Source organism: Musca domestica, unplaced genomic scaffold (assembly GCF_030504385.1).
Source record: "Musca domestica strain aabys unplaced genomic scaffold, Musca_domestica.polishedcontigs.V.1.1 33, whole genome shotgun sequence".
In the NCBI taxonomy this organism is placed as follows: domain Eukaryota; kingdom Metazoa; phylum Arthropoda; class Insecta; order Diptera; family Muscidae; genus Musca; species Musca domestica.
Window position 1 is genome coordinate 1 of NW_026712312.1, and position 26,404 is coordinate 26,404.

The 26,404-nt window shown below is 36.4% G+C and overlaps 1 protein-coding gene across 1 annotated transcript in view; it reads right to left on the minus strand.

Annotated features, from left to right (window-relative positions):
- Positions 1-88: 88 nt before the first annotated feature.
- Positions 89-26,404, minus strand: part of LOC101898336 (protein serrate) — a gene marked incomplete at its 3' end in the record, with an annotated part of 79,295 nt that continues 52,979 nt past the window's right edge. Inside the window, exons 6-11 of the mRNA XM_059125516.1 lie at positions 20,888-21,021; positions 20,363-20,538; positions 20,012-20,225; positions 3,722-4,159; positions 1,799-1,926; positions 89-236 (exon numbers count right to left, since the gene is read on the minus strand). Of these exons, the coding sequence (XP_058981499.1) occupies positions 89-236; positions 1,799-1,926; positions 3,722-4,159; positions 20,012-20,225; positions 20,363-20,538; positions 20,888-21,021 (1,238 nt within the window). The remainder of the gene's footprint in view (positions 237-1,798; positions 1,927-3,721; positions 4,160-20,011; positions 20,226-20,362; positions 20,539-20,887; positions 21,022-26,404) is intronic.

Sequence of the window (26,404 nt, forward strand, 5' to 3'; positions counted from 1 at the left end):
ATATTGTAATTAATTATAATTTTTTATTTTTTTTACATTAATTTTATTTTAATAAATTTTATTAATGAAAGCAAACAGTGAGACTTACCATTACAAAGCGACTGATTGTAGTGAGGCAACATTTGCTCACAATGTTTTCCCGTTCGGCCTGGGGGACAGTGACAATAATAGCTGCCAGCAGTATTTATGCAGTGACCCACAAGGCAGGGTGAAGGCGAACAATAATCATTGGCCGTCTGGAAGTAAAAAAAGAAACAAACAATTAATTATTTGATTAAAATTAATAAAAACCAGTAAAGAAAGTCTTAAAGTCGGGTGGGGTCGACTTTATGATACCCTACACCACTTTGCTAATTTAGTAGAGCTCCACATAACAAATAAAAGTTTTTATGGAAGAATTCAATCATACACGCCATGATTATAATTATAATTTAAAGTTCAAAATACTAAATATGCCGAAGAATTTGTATCTTTTAAATTCGGACCATTTGATATACATGGGAGATATATCCAAATCTGAACCGATATTGAAAAAAATTTGGCACAGATATTTCTGAGTTGTATTTCATATATTTCCCTGAATATCGTTGTTACGGAGTGCATATTACGGCTGTGGGTAACAAAAATATAACAAATCGGACGAAGATATATGTGGGAGCTATAGCTATATCTGAACCGATTTCGATCAAATTTGGCATACTTCTTTTTAGGCCTAATTTGATTGTATGTGCAAAATTCCATATATTACACGTTTGGTGCACAATAATAGGCAAATCGGACGAAGATATATATGAGAGCTATATCTTAATTTTGACCGATTATCTCCAATTTCAATAGGTTTCGTCCTTGGGCCATACAAATGATTTGTGCAAAATTTCATGTGGTTCGGGTAATAAATGCGAACTGTACTTGGTTCACAAAAATACATGGACAGACGGACGGACGGAATAGAATTAGAGATTTGAATCGGAATAGGGAGAAAATAGGTGGGGGCAAATTCTCACACTTTTGGACATTTTCGGATAAAGATTCCTTGGAACATGTTGATTTTAGGAATATAGTATATTAGGCAATATTGCAGATTCAAATGCGAGGAATATTTTTGTCGAATATGTTAGTTCTCTGACTAAAATTGGATATTTGAATAGGAATAAAGAGAAAATTAAAAAAACGCCGAATTTTATATATTTCAATTCAATCCTACCTAAAATTACAATATAAAAGAGACCTACTATTATGAAACACTTTGAAATCTCTGCTAAATGACCACTGTTCATATGAGTACAATGTTTCGAGACCTTATGTCACTGGTAGACATTCTTGAGTTACTCCAGTTGGTTTTTATACGAACTCCACTAAATTGCTCAAATCCCAGCAGATTTCATAAGAAAAACCAAAATATATTATTGCGTTAATTATATTTTATTGTCAATGCATGGTCCTGAGAATACTAATGAGCTAAATACTGCAATTAAAATCATGAAATGATGTAATTAAAGTAATTAACAAGTGTTTTACGCTTGTCTGTCAATGAGAGAAACGCGTTCGTTTCTTAAGTCTTTTGTTTTTTTTGTAAACCAAGTCAAATGAAACATTTCAAATAAATCGCAAAGGAATTTCTATTACTAAATGCACATTTGACAATAAATTAAAGCGAACTAGTCGCGATCGAATTTCGCGATACAAGTCTATTTATACAAAACAAAATCAATGAAACAGCTAGAAAAACAAATTGTCGCAATGCTTAAATGTAGTCTTATGTTAAAAAAATAAATGAAACACACACACACACACTTACCTCACACAATGGCCCGGAATATCCCAGCGGACAAATGCAATTAAATTTACCAATCATATCGACACACTCGCCACCGTTGCGACACGGCGAATTGGCACACTCGTCGATATCGATTTCACAATGACGACCTGTTGAAGAGAGAGGGGGAGGGGAAGAGAGAGAAGGAAAAATATAAAAAATTAGTTGAAAATCTCAAAATATTTTTAAATTGTCATCATTGGTGGCTTTCTACAGAAGAAGGCCTCTCTCTATGGAAGAGGACAATTTGCTCTTCTATGGAAGAAGACAATTTGGTTTTCTATTGAAGAAGAAGATCATTTGGTCTTCTATTGTAGAAGACCAGTTGTTGGTCTTCTATATAGAAGAATAATTTTTGGTCTTCCATAGAAAAAGACCAACAATTGCTCTTCTATAAGAAGAAGACCAATTGTTTATCTTCTATAGAAGAAGACCAATTGTTGGTGTTCTATGAAAGTAGACCAATTGTTGGTCTTCTGTAGTAGAAGACATAATGTTGGTCTTCCGTCAGAGAAGACCATTAGGTCTTCCTATAGAGAAGACCATTTAGTCTTCTTTTAGAGAAAACCATTCGGTCTTCTATAGAACAAAGTAAAAAAGCTGTAAGTTCGGCCGGCCGAACTTTGAATACCTTCTCCATTTGATACAAATTTGGCAATTTTCAAAAAAAAAAAAAAAAAAATAAAATAAAAAATAAAATAAAATAAAAAAAAGACTAAAAATTCTGTTAAAATCTTAAAAACACCGAATGCAGCCGTATATCAGGGTCCATACGACGACGTGGCCTTGCCCATGCAACTTTGTCACAAGCTAATACAATATTCAAATGCGAAACTTGAATAAAATCTGTTTATAAGGTAGCTAAAATCATCAAAAAATAGGAGGTAGCATGTGAATTATAAAAAGTGGACCTGCACAGACAATTTGCTGGCATAGGTTGTAGTATCCATTAAGAATACCAAATTTGAAACAATTCCGGTTAATAATGTCGCTAAAATCATCAAAATACCGAATATCGGAAGGTACCGTTATATGGGAGCTATACGAAGACGTGGACCTACATGGCCCATTTTCTGTCTTTAGCCGAAGTATCTATTACGAACTTCAAATGCCAAAATTGAAACAATTCCGGTAAATAATGTCGCTAAAATCATGAAAATACCGAATATCGTGGGGTACCGTTATATGGGGGCTATACGAAGACGTGGACCTGTACAGACAATTTTTCGTCATAGGCTGTAGTATCCGTTACGAACTTATAATAACAAATTTGAAACAATTCCAGTAAATAATATCGCCAAAATCATCAAAATACCGAATATCGGGAGGTACCGTTATATGGGAGCTATACGAAGACGTGGACTTGCAAAGACAATTTTCTGTCTTAGGCTGTGAATTCCGGTGAATAATGTCGCCAAAATCATCAAAATACCGAATATCAGGAGGTACCGTTATATGGGGGATATACCAAAACGTGGACCTACATGACCCATTTTCAATGCCAAAAGTCCTGCAGACATAATACACATTCGAGCGAAATTTTGTCGATCTACTTCAATTCGTTCGGAAGCTAGAGTGTTTTCCACAGACGGATATCGGGAGGTACCGTTATATGGGGGCTATACCAAAACGTGGACCTACATGACCCATTTTCAATGCCAAAAGTCCTGCAGACATAGTATACATTTGAGCAAAATTTTGTCAATCTACTTCAATTTGTTCGGAAGCTAGAGTGAGTTCCACAGACGGACAGACATCCCTAAATCGTTATAGAATTTTATGCTGATCCAGAATATATATATACTTTGTGGTGTCTAAAATGTTTTACAAACAGAATGACAAATTTAATATATCCTCCATACTATGGTGGAGGGTATAAAAATATATTCCTTTATTCCAACTCACCTGTAAAACCCGTTGCGCATGCGCAATGGTAATCATTTACCAAATCCATGCATGTAGCACCGTTTTGACACTGACCCACGCAATCATCGAAATTTTGTGCACACGTTGGACCACCCCAGCCATCGAGGCAAATGCATTTGAATGAACCGGGCAGATTAATGCATTGGCGGGCATTTACACAGGCACCAATGGTGGTGGTGGTGGTGGCGGCCGTAACATTTGCCACACCGCTTGACGTTGAAGATGCTGCGGCAGCAATCAATGCTAACGAAGCTGATGTTGAAGTGGGCTGTGGTGGATATGGTATTTCGCATTCATTTACATCCGTTTGACATACATCGCCTGTCCACTGGGGTGGACATTCGCAACGGAAACCACCGATTAGATCTATACAAGTGCCGCCATGTTCACAAGGGCCACCGGCACATTCATCAATATCTGCAAAGAAAATAACAGAAAAAACACGAATGAGAACAATGAAGATAAGAAAGAGAACCCTCCTCCCCTTTTTCCACTCTCCCCCCTATCACCAAATGATAAACAGAGATTTAAAGTGCCTCTCAACGAAGAGGCTGAAGAAGAACAAAATCAACAAATAACATTGTATGAAATATGCAAAAGGATCCATTGGTCATCCAACCAGGCAACCCACCATCCATGCCATTCATGCCATCGCCCGCTTCCATTTGTATTCGGCTGTTTATCTTCTCAACATAATCAAGTGTCCATTATGGCCAAGAGATTTCTGTTTTTTTCTTCTTCTCCGGTTTCAAGTAGTGTGAGCTCGAATGGAATGGAGGGGGGGGGGGGGGCAAAGTTTAAACTTTTGATGACTTGAATGATGTGTTTCTTCTAAAGTGTAGACAGTTTTATCTAGTTTTTAGTAATCTAATGATTGTTGGCTTTCTTTCAGATGTCTTTTTGTTGTTCTTATTGTTGTTCTTCTCAAGTGACAGGCCATTTTCTCTAGTATTTGTTGCGTGATGTCTAAGACAAATAGCATTAGTTGTATGCCTGTTTGGTGCAAGGTGCATTTGAAAGATTTTTTTTTTTTCAGGAAAAAAAAACTCATTTTAATTTGTTTATGCCAGAATTGCAGACCACCTGCTGTTCTCTTTTATTTATTTGCCTTTCAACGATTTCTATATTTGCTGGCCATTTTTCGCAAGTCATGGCAAGACATAAATTTGCATGGGAGATTTAGGAGGTAGGACTAGGATGGTTGGAGGTTTTTAGTTTCTATCTTGTGAAAAAGTTGTAAAGGGAAGTGTGGGAGGGTGTTTAGAGGGGGAGGAAAAAATATAATTAGATTTTCTGTAATTGCTAATAAATTAAATTGCTTTATGTGTTCGATTTAATACGCCTACCTAAGAATAATGGAATTTGTGTGGTAAACCTACAAATCCGAAATTGACACTTATATTTTAACAAATGATCCGAAATTGACACTTATATTTTAACAAATGATACTGTGAGACAAAAATTTTTAATAATTACTGGAAAAATCCAGCAGTTTATGAAACCAGAGCTAAAAATAGAAGACACATATTTCGAAAGTTTATATCGTAAAATAACCTAAATAGAGGACAAGATCCCCCTTCTTCTACATTTTTTTTTTTTTTTGTTAAATTTTCGGAATTAGATTCCAAAGAAACCTTGCATTTGAGTTATGTGGCGTCTTTGGCAATTTTACTGAAAACAATACGAAGACGGTTTTGGTAAAAGATTTCAATTCCTAACTGGCCACCAAATGAGTCTTAAAGGTCCTTTTTCAAAATATGGTCCTTTTTCAAAATTGGGTAACAAATATAACAAATCGGATGAACAATATATATGGGAGCTATAGCTATATCTGGACCGATCTTCACCAAATTTTACATACTAGCTTCTAGACTCAATTCGGTCGTAAGTGCCAAATTTCATCCCATTTGGAAAAATATTAGACGTTTGGTGCACAAAACAAAGTAAATCGGATGAAGTTATATATGGGAGCTATATCTAAATCTGAACCGATCTCGATAAAATTTAGCAAATGTATTTCTGAGCTGTATTTGATATATTTCCCCAAATATTGTTGTTACAGAGTGCATATTACGGTTGCGGAGGACAAAAATAACAAATCGGATGAAAAATATATATAGGAGCTAAAGCTATATCTGAACCGATTTCGATCAAATTTGGCGTACTTATTTTCAGACCTAATTTGGTTGTATGTGCACAATTCCATACTATTCGGGCTGATATTACACGTTTGGTGCACAATAAAAGGCAAACCTGGTCGCCAAATGAGTTTTAAAGGTCCTTTTTCAAAATATGGTTACAAACTCCCTTTAAACGGCACAGAAAAAGAAAATTTTGTAAAATCTTACAAAAAATATGTAAAATCGGATATGACCCTTTTTCAAATCAATGATTCTTGAAATAATCCAAAACTGCCTACAAACACTCGATATGAAATGTAACGAAATATATCTCAAAATCTTAGAGCCCCTTTGTATATCAAGCTATTGGCTATATAAAAACCTTAAAAAAAAATGACCTAAGTACATTTTTGGTGTTTTGATCTGTACAACAAATACTATAAAATCCTCTTGGATTTTTCACAAGCCAGACTGGGTGTTTATTGAGAGATTATAAGAAAATTTCTAGCTAATTTTACCAACAATAATAAAAAAAATTAAAAAAGCTCATTTGATGATATTATTTTAATGGTAACTATTGAGTATTCAAATCTCTCTTGTTCAGAGACTTCCAATGAAATTTGATCTAGAATATTTCTTTCTTTGACACTATGCCCGAAAAGTGAAGTATTAATGGAGATTTTGAGACAGAACGGAAACATGTAAAATTAGCAGTAGAAAAGTAAATACATAATTTTCGCTTTTAGTACATACATTTTGGATGCAATTTTCACCAAAGACTATTGTGCCTAGATATATGGTTTATTCTGAGATATATAGTGAAATTTCATGTAGAATATATCCTCCTTTGATACTTGTTGCCTAAAGTGAAGTTTTATGTCACATTCTTGCATCAACTCAAAAAATGACAAAAAAATTGATCAAAAAAAAAAAAAAAAAAAAAAAAAAATCGGATTTTTTTTTGACAACATTGAGGCAATCTTTTTCCTGATATATACTGGATACAGAGATTTCTTTCCTTTGGTGGCTCATACTGAAATTCGATCAAGAATATTTCTTCCTTTGAGACTTTCCGCAAAAAGTGAAGTATTAATGGAGATTTTGACTCCGAATGGAAACGTGTTAAATTACCAGCAAAAAATGTAAAGACATAATTTTCACTTTTATACACGAATAGTTGAATTCAATTTTCTTAAAATCTATTAAGCCTAGATGTATGATTTTTTCTGAGCTATATAGCGAAATTTTGTGCTGATTATTTCTTCCTTTAGCACTTTTTGCCTAAAGTAAAGTTCCAAGCTACTTTCTTGCGTCAACTCGGAAATAGGGTGAGAATCAATGAGTAAATATTTTCTCGTGTTTTTTTTTTGGGCAACATTGATGCTAATATTTTATAGATATATAATGGATGCAGAGATTTCTTTTCTTTTGTGACTCATACTGAAATTCGATCAAGAATATTTCTTCCTTTGAGACTTTCCGCAAAAAGTGAAGTATTAATGGAGATTTTGACTCAGAACGGAAACATATTTAATTAGCAGTAAAAAACGTAAACAAATAATTTTCGCTTTTAATATTCGAATTAATGAATTCAATTTTCTTAAAATCTAGTAAGCTTAGAAATATGATTTATTCTGAGATATATAGTGAAATTTTGTTCTGAATATTTCTTCCTTTAACACTTTTTGCCTAAAATGAAGTTCCAAGTTACTGTCTTGCGTCAACTCGAAATTAGGCTAAGAAGCAATAAATAAATATCTTCTTTTTTTTTTGGCAACATTTTTGCTAATATTTTCTAGATATATAATGGATACAGAGATTTATTTTCTTTGGTGACTCATACTGAAATTTGATGAAGAATATTTTCCCCCTTGAAACTTTGCCCGGAAAGTGAAGTATAAATGGAGATTTTGATTCAGAACAGAAACATGTTTAATTAGCAGTATAAACCGTAAATACATTATTTTCACTTGTAGTACAATAATTTTGCATGTAAGTATTTTAAAAAAACTATTATACCTAGCTATATATTTTATTCTGATATTTATAGTGAAATGTTGCGCTGAATATTTCTTCCATTGTCACTTTTTGTCTAAATTGAAGTTTAATGTTACTTTCGGGCGTCAACTCGAAAAAAGTCCAAAAAAAAAATGAATCAAAAAATAAGTAAATGGTTTCTTCGTTGTTTTTTTTGGTAACGTTGATGCTAATAATTTCTTGATATATAAGCGATCTAGAGACTTCTTTTCTTTAGCGTCTTATAGTGAAATTTGATGATGAATAATTTTTGTTTTGACGACATCTTTCAAAAATGATGCCTTGTTGGAGATTTTTGAGCAAACTTACACAGAGTATGGCTTTAACCTTTAAATGTGTTTTTAATATAAAGGAATTCCTGCCGTTACAGAAGATTTAGACTCTTCACTCTTTCACCCATTACCGAATAATTTTTTTAAGGCCACAACTGTTCAGTTCATATACCACCTATTCTGTATGGTCATATTTGGCCTTATACTATCCTCTCAAATCTCTGTGAGACTTTTTTGCCATTTCTAACACACAATCGGAACTTTTAAATATTTATTTGTGTTTTTTCTTCTTTCTTTTTTTTAAACTTAAGACTTTCCACTTCTATGGCCATTTATTTGAGGATTATAGAAGAGAGAGAGAAAAAAAAACAACTGTCATTTGTTGGTAAATATTTTTACAATTCTGTAGTAACGTCTAAGTACGTGATTATTATTGAACAACAAACAAGTCGCCATTGTCTGTTGATGATAAATGGGCCCGTGTGACATGGGGACAAATTTGTTAAGAGGGATTTGCATATGAAAGTTGGTGTTTTTCTTAACAAAAATAGTATGGAGGTCTGGTCATACATGATGGAGACTCATGTGCGTGAGGATTTTAAAAATGTTGTTAACAAGAATTAAAGTTACAAGTAAAGGATGGAAAAAATACATAAACAGTTCTTAAAATTAAAATCGAAATCTAAAAATCTGATATCAACCATTAAAACTCTTATAATTATTTTTTTTTTAATAAACCAGTGAAGGAAGTCTTAAAGTCGGGCGGGGCAGACTTTAAGATAAAATACACCACTTTGCCAATTTAGTAGAGCTCCACATAACAATTAGAGTTTTTATGGGAGAATTCAATCATACACGCTATGATTATAATTATAATTTAAAGTTCAAAAGACAAAATATCCCCAAGCATTTGTATCTTTTAAATTCGGACTAGTATTGCCCATTTGAAATATATATGGGAGCTATATCCAAATCTGAACCAATCTCAAAGAAATTTGGCAAATGTATTTCTGAGCTGTATTTCATATATTTCCCTGAATATCGTTGTTACGGAGTGCATATTACGGCTGTGGGTAATAAATATAACAAATCGGATGAACAGTATATATGGGAGATATAGCTATATCTGAACCAATCTTCACCAAATTTGACATACTAGCTTCTAGACTCAATTCGGTCGTAAATGCCAAATTCCATCCCATTTGGACAAATATTGGACGTTTGGTTCACAATATATGGTAAATCGGACGAAGTTATACATGAGAGATATAGCCAAATCTAAACCGATCTCAAAGAAATTTGGCAAATGTATTTCTGAGCTGTAGTTGATATATTTTCCCAAATATTGTTGTTACAGAGTGCATATTACTGCTGCGGAGGACTAAAATAACAAATCGGATAAACAATATATATTGGAGCTATAGCTATATCTGAACCGATCTTCACCAAATTTGACATACTAGCTTCTAGACTCAATTCCGTCGTAAGTGCCAAATTTCATGCCAGTTGGGCAAATATTAGACGTTTGGTGCACAATAAAACGTAAATCGGACGAAGTTATATTTGGGAGATATATCCAAATCCGAACCGATCTCGATAATATTTAGCAAAGGTATTTCTGAGCTGTATTTGATATGTTTCCCCAAATATTGTTTTACAGAGTGCATATTACGGCTGCGGAGGACAAAAATAACAAATCGGATGAACAATATATATGGGATCTATAGCTATATCTGAACCGATCTTCACCAAATTTGGCGTACTTATTTTCAGGCCTAATTTGGTCGTATGTGCAAAATTCCATACTATTCGGGAGGATATTACACATTTGGTGCACAATAAAAGGCAAATCGGACGAAGATATATATGGTAGGTATATCGAAATTTTGACCGAATTTCTCCAGTTTCAATAGGGTTCGTTCTTGGGCCACACAAATGATTTGTGCAAAATTTCATCTGGATCGGGTAATAAATGCGAACTGTACTTTGTTTACAAAAATACATGGACAGAGGGACAGACGGACGAACGGACGCATAAATCGACTCAGAATGTGATTCTATGCAGATCATCAAAAGAAAATATGGGTCTATCTCGTTTCCTTTTACCTGTTACAAACAAATGCACAAAGACATAATACCCTGGCCATCTTGTGGTGTAGGGTATAAAAACCACTTAAATTGTATATGTACCTGATGGCTGCACATGCTCCATAACCAACATCCAACTCCTCTCATTTAAAAATTTCACTCTTCTAATTTCCAATAAAAAAAACAAACAATTATTTCTGTAGTTTTTTCGGGAAAAACTTTTATTGTTGTTTTGAAATCCCGCTGCGTTAGCGATAAAACCTTTCACTTGAAATTAAACAACTTTATGCCAAGGCATTCCTAAATGTGCACACCGCGCATGCGTTTAATCTGGTTTTAAAAACTGAAGTCTAAAGTCAACACAATGCAAGCTGCAACGATATTTTCCGTTTGATTTTTTTCCTCCAACTTTTCTTTTGACGGGTCTATTTCTCATAAAAAAAGAAAACAAAAACAAATCACTTCAAACCAAACTCATTTCGTGAAAACCGTTTAAACGTTTTGCTGGCATTTTATTAGCCGATGCTCTGCCATTGTTTATGGCTTTGCAATTGAAATTGGGGAAAATAAATACGAGATCTTGAACCGTTCATTGTTGTGCCGTTGTTTTGAGATAATTATTCAAAGATTCAATTTTGTTTTTACAATTTGTTACCAATTTTACAAAACATACACATACACACAATACAAGACATGTTTTGAACGACTGTCTGTGGATGGCTTATCTGGTGTTGCTTGTATGATGCATGTAAGAGCAAATCATACACTCCTTGGGACAAGTTGGATAGTTGGATTGGTTTGGGGAATAAAATTTGTAGTTTGCAACTTGCATTGGCTCCACTCTATTATCCTACGTTGTTATCTCCTAAAGAGAGGTGGTTTTGAAAAAGAGCGAAATATCGGTATATTTAAAAAAAAATGGAAAATATCTCCTTGAATGTAAGACCTTCGAAGTATTTTTTTTTTCTAAAGAAGAATCGATGAGAACTTCTTTAAAGAAAACCTCCTAATTTTTTAGAAAAAACTCTATTTTTCACTTAACCTAGAAGAGTTTTCTCTTTTTAGGAGACCAACGCGAAATATCCGTATATTTTAAAAAAGACAAAATATCTCCTGGAAGATAAGACCTTCGAAGTATTTTTTTTTTTTTTTGTTTTTTCGAAAGAAGAATTTCTGAGAACTTCTTTAAATGAAACTTCCTAATTTTTTAGAAAAAAAAACGCTATCTTTCACTTAACCCAGAAGACTTTTCTCTTTTTAAGAGATCAACTTATCCTCCTCTTCCTCTTGAGATAGAAGACTTTCGAATGATTAGTAAGAGAGAAGATCTTTATCTATGAAATGTTCTTCAAAGAGAATACATTCTAGCTCTATTTGTGAGAGAAGTCTTTTAGGAGCTCCTTTGAATAGTAAAAAATTTAATTATTCTTCAGAGGGTAGGTAAGGCCTTTCTTACCTTATTTTTCTTATTCTCTTGAGAGATGAAATTCTAAGGCCATTTATAAATGGAAGACCTTTCACAAGTCTTCTATAGATGGAGGACTGTGCACAATACGTCTATGGACACAATAGGTTTAACAGGCCGTGTACAGGATGAGATAAAAAAAACTGCAACAAAGTCAAAAGCCATAATTTTTACATTTTGTTGTAAATTTTATTGGATGAAAGCAAAAAATGTCGGAAGTGACATCAAATTTTAGAATACGTTTAGATTTGTTCGAATTGGGCACTTTTGGCACGAATTATGACCTTCAAACGGCCAATAAAACCGTAACACGCTGCCCGAATATTGCTCTGTGGTATTCTGAAGACAGAACACAATTTTCCAAATTTTTGTAGACAGAAGACATTTTTAGGTCTTTCATTTTCAGAACCTTCCTGATGCTTAGACAGATGACCTTTTTTATGACCCTCCACCATATATTAAGCTTGTCATTCCGTTTGTAACACCCCGAAATATACATTTTAGACCCCACAAAGAATATATATTCTTGATCAGCATAAAATTCTATGTCGATTATCAATGTCCGTCCGTTTGTTCGTCTGTGGAAATCACTCTAGCTTCCGAACGAAATGAAGTAGGTTGATAAGATTTTACTCAAATGTGTACTATATCTGCAGGATTCTGGTATTGAAAATGGGCCATGTAGGTCCACGTCTTCGTATAGCCCCCATATAACGGTACCTCCCGATATGCGGTATTTTGATGCGACATTTTTTACCGGAATTGTTTCAGAATTAATATTTAAAGTTCCTAATACATGCTACGGCTTAAGAAAGAAAATGGGCCACGTAGGTTCACGTCTTCGTATAACGATACACATAACGGTACGTCCCGATATTCGGTATTTTGATGATTTTAGCGACATTATTTACCGGAATGTTTCAAATTTGGTACTTAAAGTTTGTTATAGATATTACAGCATAATATCGCCCCATGTAACGGTACCCCCCGATATTCGGTATTTTGATGATTTTAGCGACATTATTTTCCGGAACTATTTTAAATTTGGTATTTGAAGTTCGTAATGAATACTATAGCCTAAGAGAGAAAACTTTCTGTGCAGGTGCACGTCTTCGTATAGCCCCTATATAACGGTACTCCCCGACATTCAGTATTTTGATGATTTTAGCGACATTATTTACAGGAAGTGTTTCAAATTATGTATTTGAAGTTCGTAATGAATGCTACAGCCTATGACAGAAAATTGTCTGTGTAGGTCCACGCCTTCGTATAGCCCGCATATAACGGTACCCCCCGATATTCGGTATTTTAATAATTTTAGCGACATTATTTACCGGAATTGTCTCAAATTTCGCATTTGAAGTTCATAATGGATATTACAGCCTATGACAGAAAATTGTCTGTGCAGATTCACGTTTTATAACCACCACGGTACCTCCCTATATTCGGTATTTTGATGATTTTAGCTACATTATAAACAGATTTTTTTCTTTCAAGTTTTGCATTTGAATATTGTAATAGCTTGTGACAAAAGTTGCCTATGCAGGTCCACGTCGTCGTATAGATTCTGATATCGGCTACATTAGGTATTTTCAAGATATTAACAGAATTTTTAACGGATTTTATTTTTTTGAAAATTGTTAAATTTGTACCAAATGATAGAGGGTATTCAAAGTCCGGCCCGAACGAACTTACAGCATTTTTACTTGTTTGGTTTTCTGTCTCCCCATATCTTTTCACATCTTCCATAGAAGAAACTAATTTTAAGGTCTTCTACAAGCAGGGTATAATTTAAGGCGCTCCAATAACAGAGACCCTCTTAAGGCCTACTATAAGCAGTAAGTCTGTTAGGTCTTCAATAGAGTGAATCCTCTTTGGAGATATGTTATATTAAGAAGATTGTTTGTATGATTTTAGATAATCTTTGGACTCATGACTTTACAGTTCTTCTAGAGACAGAATATTTCAGGAAGGTCTTCCATAGGCAGAAGTATTTTTTTAACTTCTACAGTGACATACTTCCTAATAATGTAGGGTATTCCCAATACCATTATGAACATGCTTTTGTCATACTACTTTTCCAGGACATTGTCTACTATGTTGTTTTTAATTTTGCATGACTCTAAAGATTGAGCTTTTCCGATTATGGCCCCAAAAAATATTGAAAATATACCTGTTCAAAAAATTGCACAAACATTGTTTGTTTACATTTTGATTTTTCGGTTTATGAAAATGTAATGTAAACGTTCGGCTATAATAAACCATATTTGTTAACATAAGCCATCAATTGTTGTTGTGGATAAAAAATAACATCAAAAATATAAATTTGCTTTTCCTTAATTTCATGGGACAAATATAACATTTATGGTAAATCAAATCAATATTTTTTGCTGTGGCATTACTAACATTATTGTTGTTGTTGTTTTTGTTGTCTGTAAATGTAATTTCAAAATAGCAAACATTAGTCCATAATGCAAACATCATTGCGAGTTTGCATTGCCGTCTGCTGGCCATTGCACTTTGCGTTTGTGTCTTAAGTCTTTCGTTTCGTTTTTGGCTCAATACATTTTGCATGCATAAACTGCAAATATTTAATACATTTTTTTTTTCATTTATTATTAACAATATTTGATTGCATTTTAAACAGAAATATCATTGATTGCATGTTCGCAGTTGAACGATTGAATGAATGTTGTATTGACCACTTCACATGCTCTAACATTGGCAATAACAAGGAAACCATTTTATGGCCATTCGAATGAAATACTTTTAATACCTTGCGATTTTTTGGTTTTGCTATAATTACCTAAACATGTAAATAGTTTTAAGAATATGTAGGTCAGGTGTGTGTGTGTGTGTGAGCTGGCAAAGTGATGGTGTAAGCATTAAGTATTAGAATTTAGTTTTGAAAAGAAACAATTTTAAATGACAGATGGATAAAACGTTTGTTGCTTAAGTCTTTTGTTTTGTATGGAAATATATTTTTTCTTTCTTTTTTAATTTAAAAATAAAATAAAAAACCATTAAACATTATCAGTTGTTGTTGTTGTAGCAGTAGTACATGTGTGTGTTTGTGTTCTGCTAATCTGGTTCCAGCTCCAGGTTTAGAAATTCGGCTACTTTAACAGGCTGTAGCCAGAGATCCTCTGGAGTGAGTTGGGTAGGTTTGACTGAGCAATTAAAAAGGTGTAGCGTATTGTGCGGGCCTGTATCACACGCCGGGCAGGCGTCACGCACATCTTCATCAATTCGTGCCCAATACGAATTGAGGCGACTACACCATCCTGAACGTAATTGCGCCAAAACTACCCTGGTTTGTCTAGGCAGCTGACGTTCTTCGGCTGCAATGGATGGGGGGTGGACTCCGAGGACGGCATTCACTTTGTAACTGCTAATAGCATCCGCGACTGCATCGGTGTGAATGCCACTCAGACCTGCCTGATAGGCTTCTTGATCTAGAGGCTCTCTCTTGTAGCGCTGGACCTCCCTCTCTAGATCATGTATGTCCTTCCTGACACGCCTGGGTGGGGGAGAGTTATCCACCATGTGATGGTTGGGATGGCTCTCACGGTAACACCCAAGCAGGTACTGCAACGAAAGCATATGATTATGCTGACGTAAGGGAAGGACTTTCGCCTCCTCATGTAGATGGTCCACTGGTGTCATGAGGAGGCACCCTGTCGCAGTTCTCAGGGCAGCGTTCTGGCAGGTCTGGATATTCTTCCACTGCGTAGCACTAGTATTCGCAGACCACACTGGAGCCGCATAGTTGACCACAGACCGACCTATCGCGTTATAAGAGGTTAACAAGGTTTCTTTGTCCGCACCCCAAGAGCTGCCGGCTAGCGCCTTGAGGACCTTGTTCCTACTTTTCATCTTGTCGCAGATAGCTGTGGCTTGCGCGGACGACTTGAACATGCTGTCGAACGTTACCCCAAGAATCTTGGGGTAGTTCGTGGTCGGTATTAAATTCCCCTCGACCTGAACATTCAGCTGTGTTCTCATCTCCGCAGACCATGTGGTAAAGAGTGTGGCCGTTGATTTCGTGGCGGATATTTTCATATTCCTCGCGTGGAAGTATGCGGCAAGCTCCGCGAGATAGGGGTTCAACCTTTCGCATATGTCATCGACCACTGGACCCGACGCCATGATCGTACAATCATCCGCATACGTTACGATCTCAATGCCGTCTGGAGGGCGAGGAATTCCGGAAAGGTAGAGGTTAAACAGTTCCGGAGATATCACCCCACCTTGGGGAACTCCCTGTTTCACTCTACGGGCTTTGGACTTCTTGTTCCGGAATTCCACGTACGACTGGCGTCCACACATATAGTTGATTATCCAACGTTTCAAACTTGGCCGGAGGGTAGTTCTCTGTACGTCCTCAAACAGTGTGGCATGATTGACCGTATCAAATGCCTTTGATAGGTCAAGGGCTACCAACACTGTTCTGTCACACGGCCTGTTCTGGTTTAGTCCTCTACTAATATGTGTGGAAATGGCGTGTAATGCTGTTGTGGTACTATGTTGTGGACGGAATCCATGCTGGTGGTTGGCAACTGCATAGCTTCCTCTAATGCTGGGGAGGAGTAAAGCCTCAAGAGTCTTTGCTACTGGCGACAAAAGCGAAATCGGCCTGTACGATTCGCCTTTACTGGCATCCTTGCCTGGCTTCAGTAGCGGGAACACCCGGCCCATTTTCCAGGTTTCGGGCACTATGTGGGTGGCTAGCGACAAATTGAGAACTTTTGTTAAGTACTCGACTCCCGGCGTATCCAGCTGCTTCAACATTACCATTGAGATTCCGTCCGGGCCCAACGCTTTGGATGACTTAGCGTTACGGATGACATTTGCAACATCACCCATCGTAAACTGTGGTGGTTCCTCCTCGGCGGGAAGAGATCTGATACGACGTAGTACTCTTCGCTTCGCCCTATCACTCTCGGGGTGCTCGACAAATTGTCGGTTAAAATATTCCGCGCACCTCTTCGGATCAGTCACCGTTACGTCGTTAAAAGTGACTGAGGTCCTATCATCCTTTTTTCCAGGGTTCGAGAGCGACTTAACCGTTACCCACAGCTTACTCATATCGGTTCCAATGTTGCAGCACTTCAGATGGTCTAGCCACTTTTTCCTCTTATGCTCCTGTACCAACCGGTTGACTTCCACTGTCAAATCACTGATTCTAGGATCAGTAGGGTTGGTACGACGGAGATCATCACGCTCGTTTGCTAATCCCGCTGCCTCTGCTGGGAAGTTTGGTCTTATCTCGGGTATTCGACCAGCAGGTATATAGCGAGCGGCTGCAGCTCTGATGATGTTTCAGAAAATCCTTTCTGCTACCCGAACATCAGAAGGGTTGGGCAGTTCTCTGAAGCGGCGGTTGGTGAATTCTCTGAACTCTGGCCAGTGAGCTTTCCCATGGTTAAGGAAAGTGAGGCGTTCAGAGGTTATGAAATCGGGCGACCTGCTTATGGAGACGATTATCGGGAGATGGTCTGAGCCAAGAGAAATGACGGGTTGCCAAGTCACGTCATTTATCAGACCGGGTGACACTATGGTTAAATCTGGCGAACTGTGACACTCTCCTCTTATTCGGGTGGGGGCATCCTCGTTAACCGTGCAGAATGTGGAGCAGTCAATCTGCTCTGCCAGCGCTGATCCCCTCTGGTCATTACCTAGGACGGAATGCCACAACTCATGGTGGGCATTAAAATCCCCTAGTACCAGGCGGTTATTGCCTACCAATAATGGGCTAATATCAGGCAAATAACGTGGTTCACAGCTATTAATCGGCGGGATATACACATTAAGCACCTCTACCTCGGCAGTTCCACACTTGACTGCTACCCCCATACATTCCATGTATGGGTCACTAGAGACTAGCTCAAGCGAGATAGGTCTGTACTGAACAGAATGGTGTAACAGGAACGCTAATCCCCCACCTCCACTTCTGGTGCGATCCTTCCTTAGTACGTTGTAACCATAACAACGTTGTAGGCTGCAATTTTCATTCAGCTTGGTTTCCTGCACCGCTGCGATCTTAATATTCCTCCGACTCATAAATTCCACTATCTCATCTATTTTGCCTCGAAGTCCGTTGCAATTGAATTGCAAGAATGATGCACAATCCGGAGTTGGAACAGCAACATGTGGCGTTAGGTGCTGCGGTGTTGGTTGCTGTTCTGGAGACTGCGGTGGAGTGCCATACTCCGACGACGTCTCTGACGAGAACGACGAAGAAGAGGACTCGCTGGGGACTACGTTACTGCAGCAAGTCGCAACATAGTCCCTTTCGCTGTAGTCTCGCAAACGCCTTAATCCGGAACAGTTCTTGAAGTGCACCCACTCTCTGCATCCATTACATCGCACCGAGACAGATCTGTGGTGGATGACATTCTGACAAACCGAGCAGAACCAAGGTCCGGGGTTTTCCTCAATCCCGGCACGGACCAATAAAATCCGGAGCAAGCATTCCGGGATATGCTGCTCCCAATGCAGAAAAATAAACAAACACATGTACATGTACAACATTATCAGTCGATTTTGCCGGTAGATGTATACCCTCAGTCAATGTTCGATAATTTAAATATGTTTTTACTTCTTTTATTATTATTTAAAATGTTGACCCTCAATTGAGTGGGTTCAGAAGGAATGGGCCAATATTGTCCATTTCTCAACGGACCTAAATAAATATGATGTAAATATTGCGACGTGCCAGGTTTGGACTATATTGGTTACTTTCTTCACTCATCTCAGGTTTCTGGCTGTGAACTATTTTAATGTGTGAAATTGGAAGAGAGTTGGGCGCCTATTTTGCTTTCTTTAAGCATTTTCTTTAGGGTTAAAATTTTGAACCCTATGTGGTCCGATCTCTGCCATCTTTATAAAAGGTCTTGTGTTGATGGAAATATTGTGAGGTAAAAATTCTGAATGGAATCTGATGTTAATTTTAGGTTTTGTGAGCTTCATTCATCGGATGTTATTTTTAGGTTTTGTGAGCTTCATGGATATTCAAAATTTTGACCCTTTGTGGGGGAGGTACCAGAAGGAGTGGACCGATATATCTCATCTTCGCAGCAGATCTTGTGTTAGTAGAAATAATGGAATGTGTGAAATATGAATAGAGCTGGATGCTCATTTCGGATTTTATAATCGTTTTGGCTATTCAAAACTTTGGCCCTTTGTGGGGGAGGTACCAGAAGGAATGGTCCGATCTCTATCATCTTCATAACAGATGTTGTGTTGATAGAAATATTAAGATGTACTAAGTCTGAATGGAATCAGATGTAAATTATGAGCCTCATAGACATTTAAAATGTTGGCCCTCTGTGAGGGAAGGTACCAGAAGGATAGGACCGATATATCACATATTCACACCAGACCTTGAGGTAGTGAAAAATAAGAATTCTGAGATATGAAGAGAAACGAATGCTTATTTCGGATCTTACAATCGTTTTGGTTGTTGACCTTTGTAAGGAGGTACCAAAAGAAATGGTCCGATCTCTGCCAACTTTATAACCGATCTTGTGTTGATGGAAATATTATGAGTCTCATGGATATTCAAAATTTTGACCCCTTGTGGGGGAGGTACCAGAAGCAGTGGACCGATAAGATCTATTTTTACACCACCCCTTGGGTTAATAAAAATATTGTGACGTGATTTATTTGAAGTCAATCGGACTCTTACATCACATTTTATAAGTGTTATAATAATTCAAAATTTTGACCCTTTGTGGGTGAGGTACTTGATGGAGTGCACCGATATTGTCCATTTTCGCACCTGACCTAGCACTGAAGGAAATATTAGGATTTGCAAAGTTGGAGCAAAATCGGATTGTCCTTTCTCTTTCTGTGCAGTAAAATATTTTTGTGAAAATTTCGTCCTATTGTTGGGGAGGTCCCAGAAGGAGTGGACCGATATTGCCCATCTCCGAACTCGATCTAAATTTGTTAATAATATTACGATGTACCACGTTTGGATCAAATCGGATATTCCCTTCGAGAGTTATCGTGCCCATCAGGCGGACAGACAGATATACAGACGGTCGGAAGGGGGATATCGCTAGATCGACTCCAAATATCCTGAAACGGATTTTGTCCAAAGGCACCTTTTGTCCGTATCGAATGATATTCTAGACCTCTCTGGCTGAGTGTATAATAATTTGAATCGCAGATAGATAAAAGGTTTGTTGCCTAAGTCTTTTGTTTTGTAGGAAAATATAAGAATTGAAATAGAATCTCCAATATAGCAAGTATTTGAGTTTATATCAAACAGTCTACTTACTTATCTCACATGTCGGCCCTGTCCAGCCCAAGGCACAGGCACATGTAAATTCCGATGCTGGCGTCAATTGTGGCAGGCTATTGGAAACCAATGTTGAAGAGTTGCCAGCCAACACAGGCATATTGCGCCGGTTCACCGGTTTTCCCATGGCCGAACTCATGCCGCGCATCACACGAAATGATGGCAAGGAGGAGCTGTTGCGAGCCGGAGATTCCTAAGAAGAAAGAATAATAATAAAAATTTATTAATTAAATGGATGGCATTGTCTAAGAGTTATCCAAATATCCTTAAAGGAATTTGGTCCTTACTACATATTTTAAAATTATTAAAAAAAGTCCTACATCAACTCACCTTAACTGTACACGACCCACCATTCTTGCACGGCTGGGTGGCACATGGATGTTCAATGATTTCACAACGTTCGCCCGACAAGCCCTCGGCGCATGTGCAGCGAAAACGATCAGGTGCTGTATTCTCACAAGTACCGCCATGCTTGCAGGGTTCATGGGTGCCGCAATAATTTAAATCTATGATGATGACCATGAAACGAAACGAGAAAAAAAGGAAAAGCAAAAAAAACAGGAAGAGAATATAAATTATTTAAAATGCCACAAAACATTCACAGCGATCTGGAAATCAAAGCAAAAACAGAACAGAAACCAAACGGGAGAATATTTCTTGGCCATGACAAAAAAAAACAAAAAAATAAAATATTGCCTGTGAAGAAAAACATTTTACAGTTCTCTTTCCAGTTTTTATTTCTTTTCTAGTCCATAATCTTAATGTGGATTTGATTACATGGAGGTAGATATATTTTATACCCCCTTTTGGTCTCTTTTTTTTAAGATTGTTGCCAAGGTTCATTGCCTTCCTTACCTTGATCACACAAGATACCGCCCCAATTAGTATCACATTTACATTTCCAGGCCTCACCATAACATGAGCCATGTTTGCACCCGGGATACACAACACATTCATTGCAAAGGGGTCCCTGCCAGCCAGGACGACAACTGAAAGAGAGAAATTTTTGGTAGATGATGAAATCAAGATTTTTAACAAAAAATCATAAATAAAATGAAAAAATAAATAAATATGGATTTAAATATTTCCTTGTAGAAAATTTACTAAAAACAGGTAAAAAAAAAACATTAAGTTCGGCCGGGCCAAACTTCTAATACCCTCCACCTTAGGGTAAAGGAGACATTAGAACCCATTGTGTCCCGCAAATACCAATTTTTAGACATATTCGTTGGAGAATGTCGCAATCTCATCAAAATATTGAATATCCGGAGGTACCGCTACATGGGGCTATACAAAAATGTGAACCTAGCTAGAACCCATTAGGAACAACAAATCCGAATATCGGAAGATACCGTCATATGGAGGCTATACCAAAACGTAGACCTATACATACAATATTTCGCTGCACGAACTAGGACCTATTATGACCTACAAATACCAATTTTCAGAGAAATCCGCGAAGAAATGTGGCAAAAATCATCAAAATACCGAATATCGGAAGATATCGTTATATGGAGGCTATACCAAAGCTTGGACCTATACATACAATTTTTCGCCACACGAACTAGGACCCATTATGATCTACAAATACCAATTTTTAGACAAATCCGCGAAGAAATGTGGCAAAAATCATCAAAATACCGAATATCGGGAGGTACCGTTATATGGAAGCTATACCAAAGCTTGGACCTATACATACAATTTTTCTCTACAAGAACTAGAATCCACTATGACCCACAAATACCAATTTTCAGACAAATCCGCGAAGAAATGTGGCAAAAATCATCAAAATACCGAATATCGGAAGGGAAGCGTTATATGGAGGCTATACCAAAGCTTAGACCTATACATACAATTTTTCGCCACACGAACTTGGACCCATTATGACCTACAACTAACAATTTTTAGATAAATCGGCGAAGAAATGTGGCAAAAATCATCAAAATACCGAATTTCGGGAGGTACCGTTATATGGAGGCTATACCAAATCGTAGACCTATAAATGCAATTTTTCGCCACACAAACTAGGACCCATTATGACCTACAAATACCAAATTTTAGAAAAATCCATGAAAAACTGGGCCGAAAATCATCTAAATACTGAATATCGGGAGGTACCGTTATATGGGGGCTATACTGAAGCGTGGGCCTATACATGCAATGTTTTGCCACCGAAGCTAGAACCCATTAGGACCAACAAATACCAATTTTTAGACAAATCCGAGAAGAAATGTGGCAAAAATCATCAAAATATCGAATATCGGAAGATACCGTTATATGGAGGCTATATCAAAGGTTGGACCTACATATACAATTTTTTGCCACACGAACTAGGACCCATTATAACCTACAAATACCTATTTTCAGACAAATCCATGAAAAAATGTGGCAATAATCATCAAAATACGGAATATCTGAAGGTACCGTTATATGGGAGCTATACCAAAGCTTAGACCTATACCTACAATTTTTCGCCACTAGAACTAGGACCCATTATTACCCACAATAACCAATTTTTAGGCAAATCCGTGCGAAAAATTGGCAAAAATAATCAAAATACCGAATATCGGAAGGTACCGTTATATGGGGATTATACCAAAACGTGGACCGATACATCTCATTTTCAATACCAACCATCCTAGACACAATACAAATTATTCTGCTAAATTGTGATGCTCTACGTCAAATAATGTGGGCTGTATCGTGATTTCAGCAGACAGACGGACATCGTTAAATCGACTTAGAATTTTATGCTGATTATGAATATATATACTTTATGGGGTTTACGACGAATTTTTAGAGATTTTACAAACCCTCCAAGGTGGAGGGTATAAAAATGAAAATTTTTTTATATAACTTTCTATAAATCCGTAATATTTGGTTGAGGTATATTTTCCCATGTTCACACCACAGCTTATCATTTTTTCTTGTTTCCATAAAACCACCTTCCTTCCTTCCTTCCACACCTCCTCCAGTCCCCTCTCCCACCTCGCAAAATAAAATATGCAAAAAAAACGCCCCAGACGAATCAATGTTTACAAATCATTTCGAATTTCGTGAGAATTGAACTTTAAGGCGACATGGTTGTTGTTGTATTGGATTTTAATGAAATTAAACTGTGTCACTTTATTTTCTTACAATTTACAATATTTCAACGCCATCGCTGACAATAGTAACACAAAACGTAACAAAGCTCACAGGAAAAAAAAAGCAAACTCCGAAACGAAAACCAAAAGCCATGGAACAACTCGAATTCATCATGTCATCCAAACGATGTTGCAATGGCTTTTAAATGAACCACCAACAACAGATCGTTTAAGACAGATACAATACAAATTCGAACGAAATGAAACGGAACGGAAAAAAAGACGTCACCAGTTAACCAAACAACAAACGGCCAATACTATTTTCAATTAAGCTTTTCAACACGCTCAAGTAATGTTTCTTTATTTTTTCCGTTGAGACTTTGTTCTTCATCTGCTCCTTGAAAAAAAAAACCGAGAGAGACAAGGAATCCATTCTGTGGCATGAACAAACCCATGATTTGTTTGTACTTCAAGAAGATTTTTTTTGTTTTCTCAACTTTTTGTTGAACTGAAGAATGCTATGCAAATTTCGTTAAAAACGCCCAGGTTTTCCTTTGTGCACAGAAAACGTAATGTATACTTTTGCATCCTTTTGAAGTTGTTCCAAAATCACAAAAGGACGCGCAGGCATAAAAATGAAACATGTTGCATGTTGTCTGTTGCTGGTCTCGTTCGTTCGTTCTTTTGTTCTGCAGTTTTTTTGTTCTTCTACAGTGCTGACTATAGTTCACTTTAAGTAATTTGATTAAATGTTTTTTGGGAACAAAAAACGAAAGCACTCATCACGAATGTGTAGATTTAGGTTTTGTAGGTTTTTTTTTTTTTTTTTTTTGTTAAGGGAAGTACACTTGGAAAAAGCTGAGAGGGATTTGTAGATCACTGTGACGAAGACTGCAAAATTTTCTCTTAGAAATTCTCACACCACAATATTTTCTCAACAAAACTCTTGCACCAAAATATTTTCTTAAAGGAACTCTCGCGAGGAAATAGTATTTTCACAAAACAAATATCCGCAACATGTTATCTGAGAAAATGTTGTATGGCCAAAAATGTTTCTGTAAACCTAATGTATCCGCAACATGTTCTGCGCGAAGTTTCTACATACACAATATTTTCTTGGCCAGACTTTTGTATCTGCAACATTTGCCATGCAACGTCGATATATATATATATATATACTTTATACGGAAAAATTTGCCTTCGAAAAATTCTTCGATCTTTGCAAATGTTCTTCTTGAAACAAATGTTCACTGCAAATTTTCCAGATCAGCAGCAATTTTTTGTGAACAGCAACATTTTCTCTACAAAACTTTTGTTCCTGCAACACTTTGTCAAAGAAAATTTTGAATCAGCAACATTTTCTCCATTAAAATATTACATTTACAAAATTTTCCAGCAAAACTGTCGTATACACAACAAGATGTTGTCAATTTACGTAAAATTCCCAAAAGTAATATTTTTAATTATTTCTGCAAACCTAATTTACCTGCAACCCTTTCTCTGTGAATTTTATGCATCCGCAACATTTTCTTTGCCTAATGTTTTGTATCTGCAACATTTTGCCTACAAAGCTGATGCATCTGTAATATTTGTTATCAAATATTTTGTATCCGCACATAATGTATCTGTAATTTTTTTCTAATTTTGAATTTTTTGAATCTGCAACATTTACATTTGTGTATCCGCCAAACTTTATAAAATAAACTGTTGAATCAACAATATTCTCTAAACAAAATGGTGTATCCGTAATATTGATAATTTCATCCCGGCGAAGAGAATGGTCTCCATACAACTGAATGTTGTCCATTTGGGTAAAATTTAACAAATATTATGTTAGAAGCCCCTTATGTCCATTTTGGAAGATTTCGCTTTTGAAATTATATTACGGAGCACTGCCCAGATATTAAAATTGGCATTTTGACCAGAGACATTTGCCCAATATTTACGCACTTTGTCGTGCTGTTACTTGTTGTGGTTCATTTTACAGCTAAATACAATCCAATGGTTATCCAAGATGCTAGATGTCTTCCCTGTCCTTAAGTCTCTTCTCAGGCGTGTCGATTGGCCTTAACTGTGTGAAAAGGATTTTTTTTCTGAGGAAGATTTTCCTGGAATGTTTCTAGAGAAAATAATGATTTTTGTTTGTCAAAATCTCTTAAAAGTTAGTGCTGAGTAAATAATAAAGACAAACTAATTGTTGAATCTGCAATATATTCTAACTGAAAATGTTGCTTCCGAAAAAGGGGAAAATTTTGCTTGCTCTTAAAAAAAAGCAAAATTATATACGCATGTTGTTTCCACAATATGTTCTCTATAAAAATTGTCTTGTTCCGCAACATGTTCTTCATGAAAATGTTGCCTTCGCAAAATATATTCTTTTAAAATATTGAATCCCCAACTTGCATTTTAACCGGTTATTGTTATTTTTTTTACAATTTTCTACTCTCGCACAAAAAAGGCTTTCACCCTTTCAAAACAACGTAATAAGTAATTCCTTCTAGAAAAAAGTACGAATAAAAAATTATTATTGTGTCCGCAACAAGTCCTCTATAAAATGTACCATCCTTAATATGTTTCCTGTGATAATATGTCATCCGCAACATGTTCTCCATGAAAATGTTGCATTAGAAATAAATCATTAAGATATCAACATGTGTCTTGGCAAGATATTCTTTTCTTCTTCTCTTTCAAAAAAGCAAAAATAAATTTTACTCTCTCTCTCTCTCTCTCAAAAAAAAAAAAATTATTGTGAGGTGGAAAAGTAAAAAAAAGCATACATACTGTTACATCTAAACAAGAACTCTAAAAATCTTCGTCAACATGTTTCCTATGAAATATATCATTCGTAACATCTCGTGTATGGGACATAAGGAAAATGTGGTTCTGGCAACATGTCATCTATGAATATTTCACATCCGCAACATGAGTCCTATCCCATTATTTCTTCCTCTCTCGAAAGAACTTTTATAAATAAATCTTGTTGGAAAAGTAAAAAACGTTCGTTTCTTGTCCTCTATACGAATGTTGCATCAGCATGTTCCCTTTGAAAATAATGAATCCGCAACATGTCTTCAATTGAACCTTTTATTCATAACATTTGTCTTGATCAGTTTTTCCTCTATTTCCATACGAAAGGTTAATCACTTTTACTCTCCCAAAAGAACTACTGGAGTAAATCTTACTGAAGTGGTAAAATGACACACATCTTCTCTATGTCAAAAGTTTTCAAAGAACAAAAGTTGAAAATTTCTCCGCAACATGTTTTCAAAAAAAAAAAAAAAAAAAA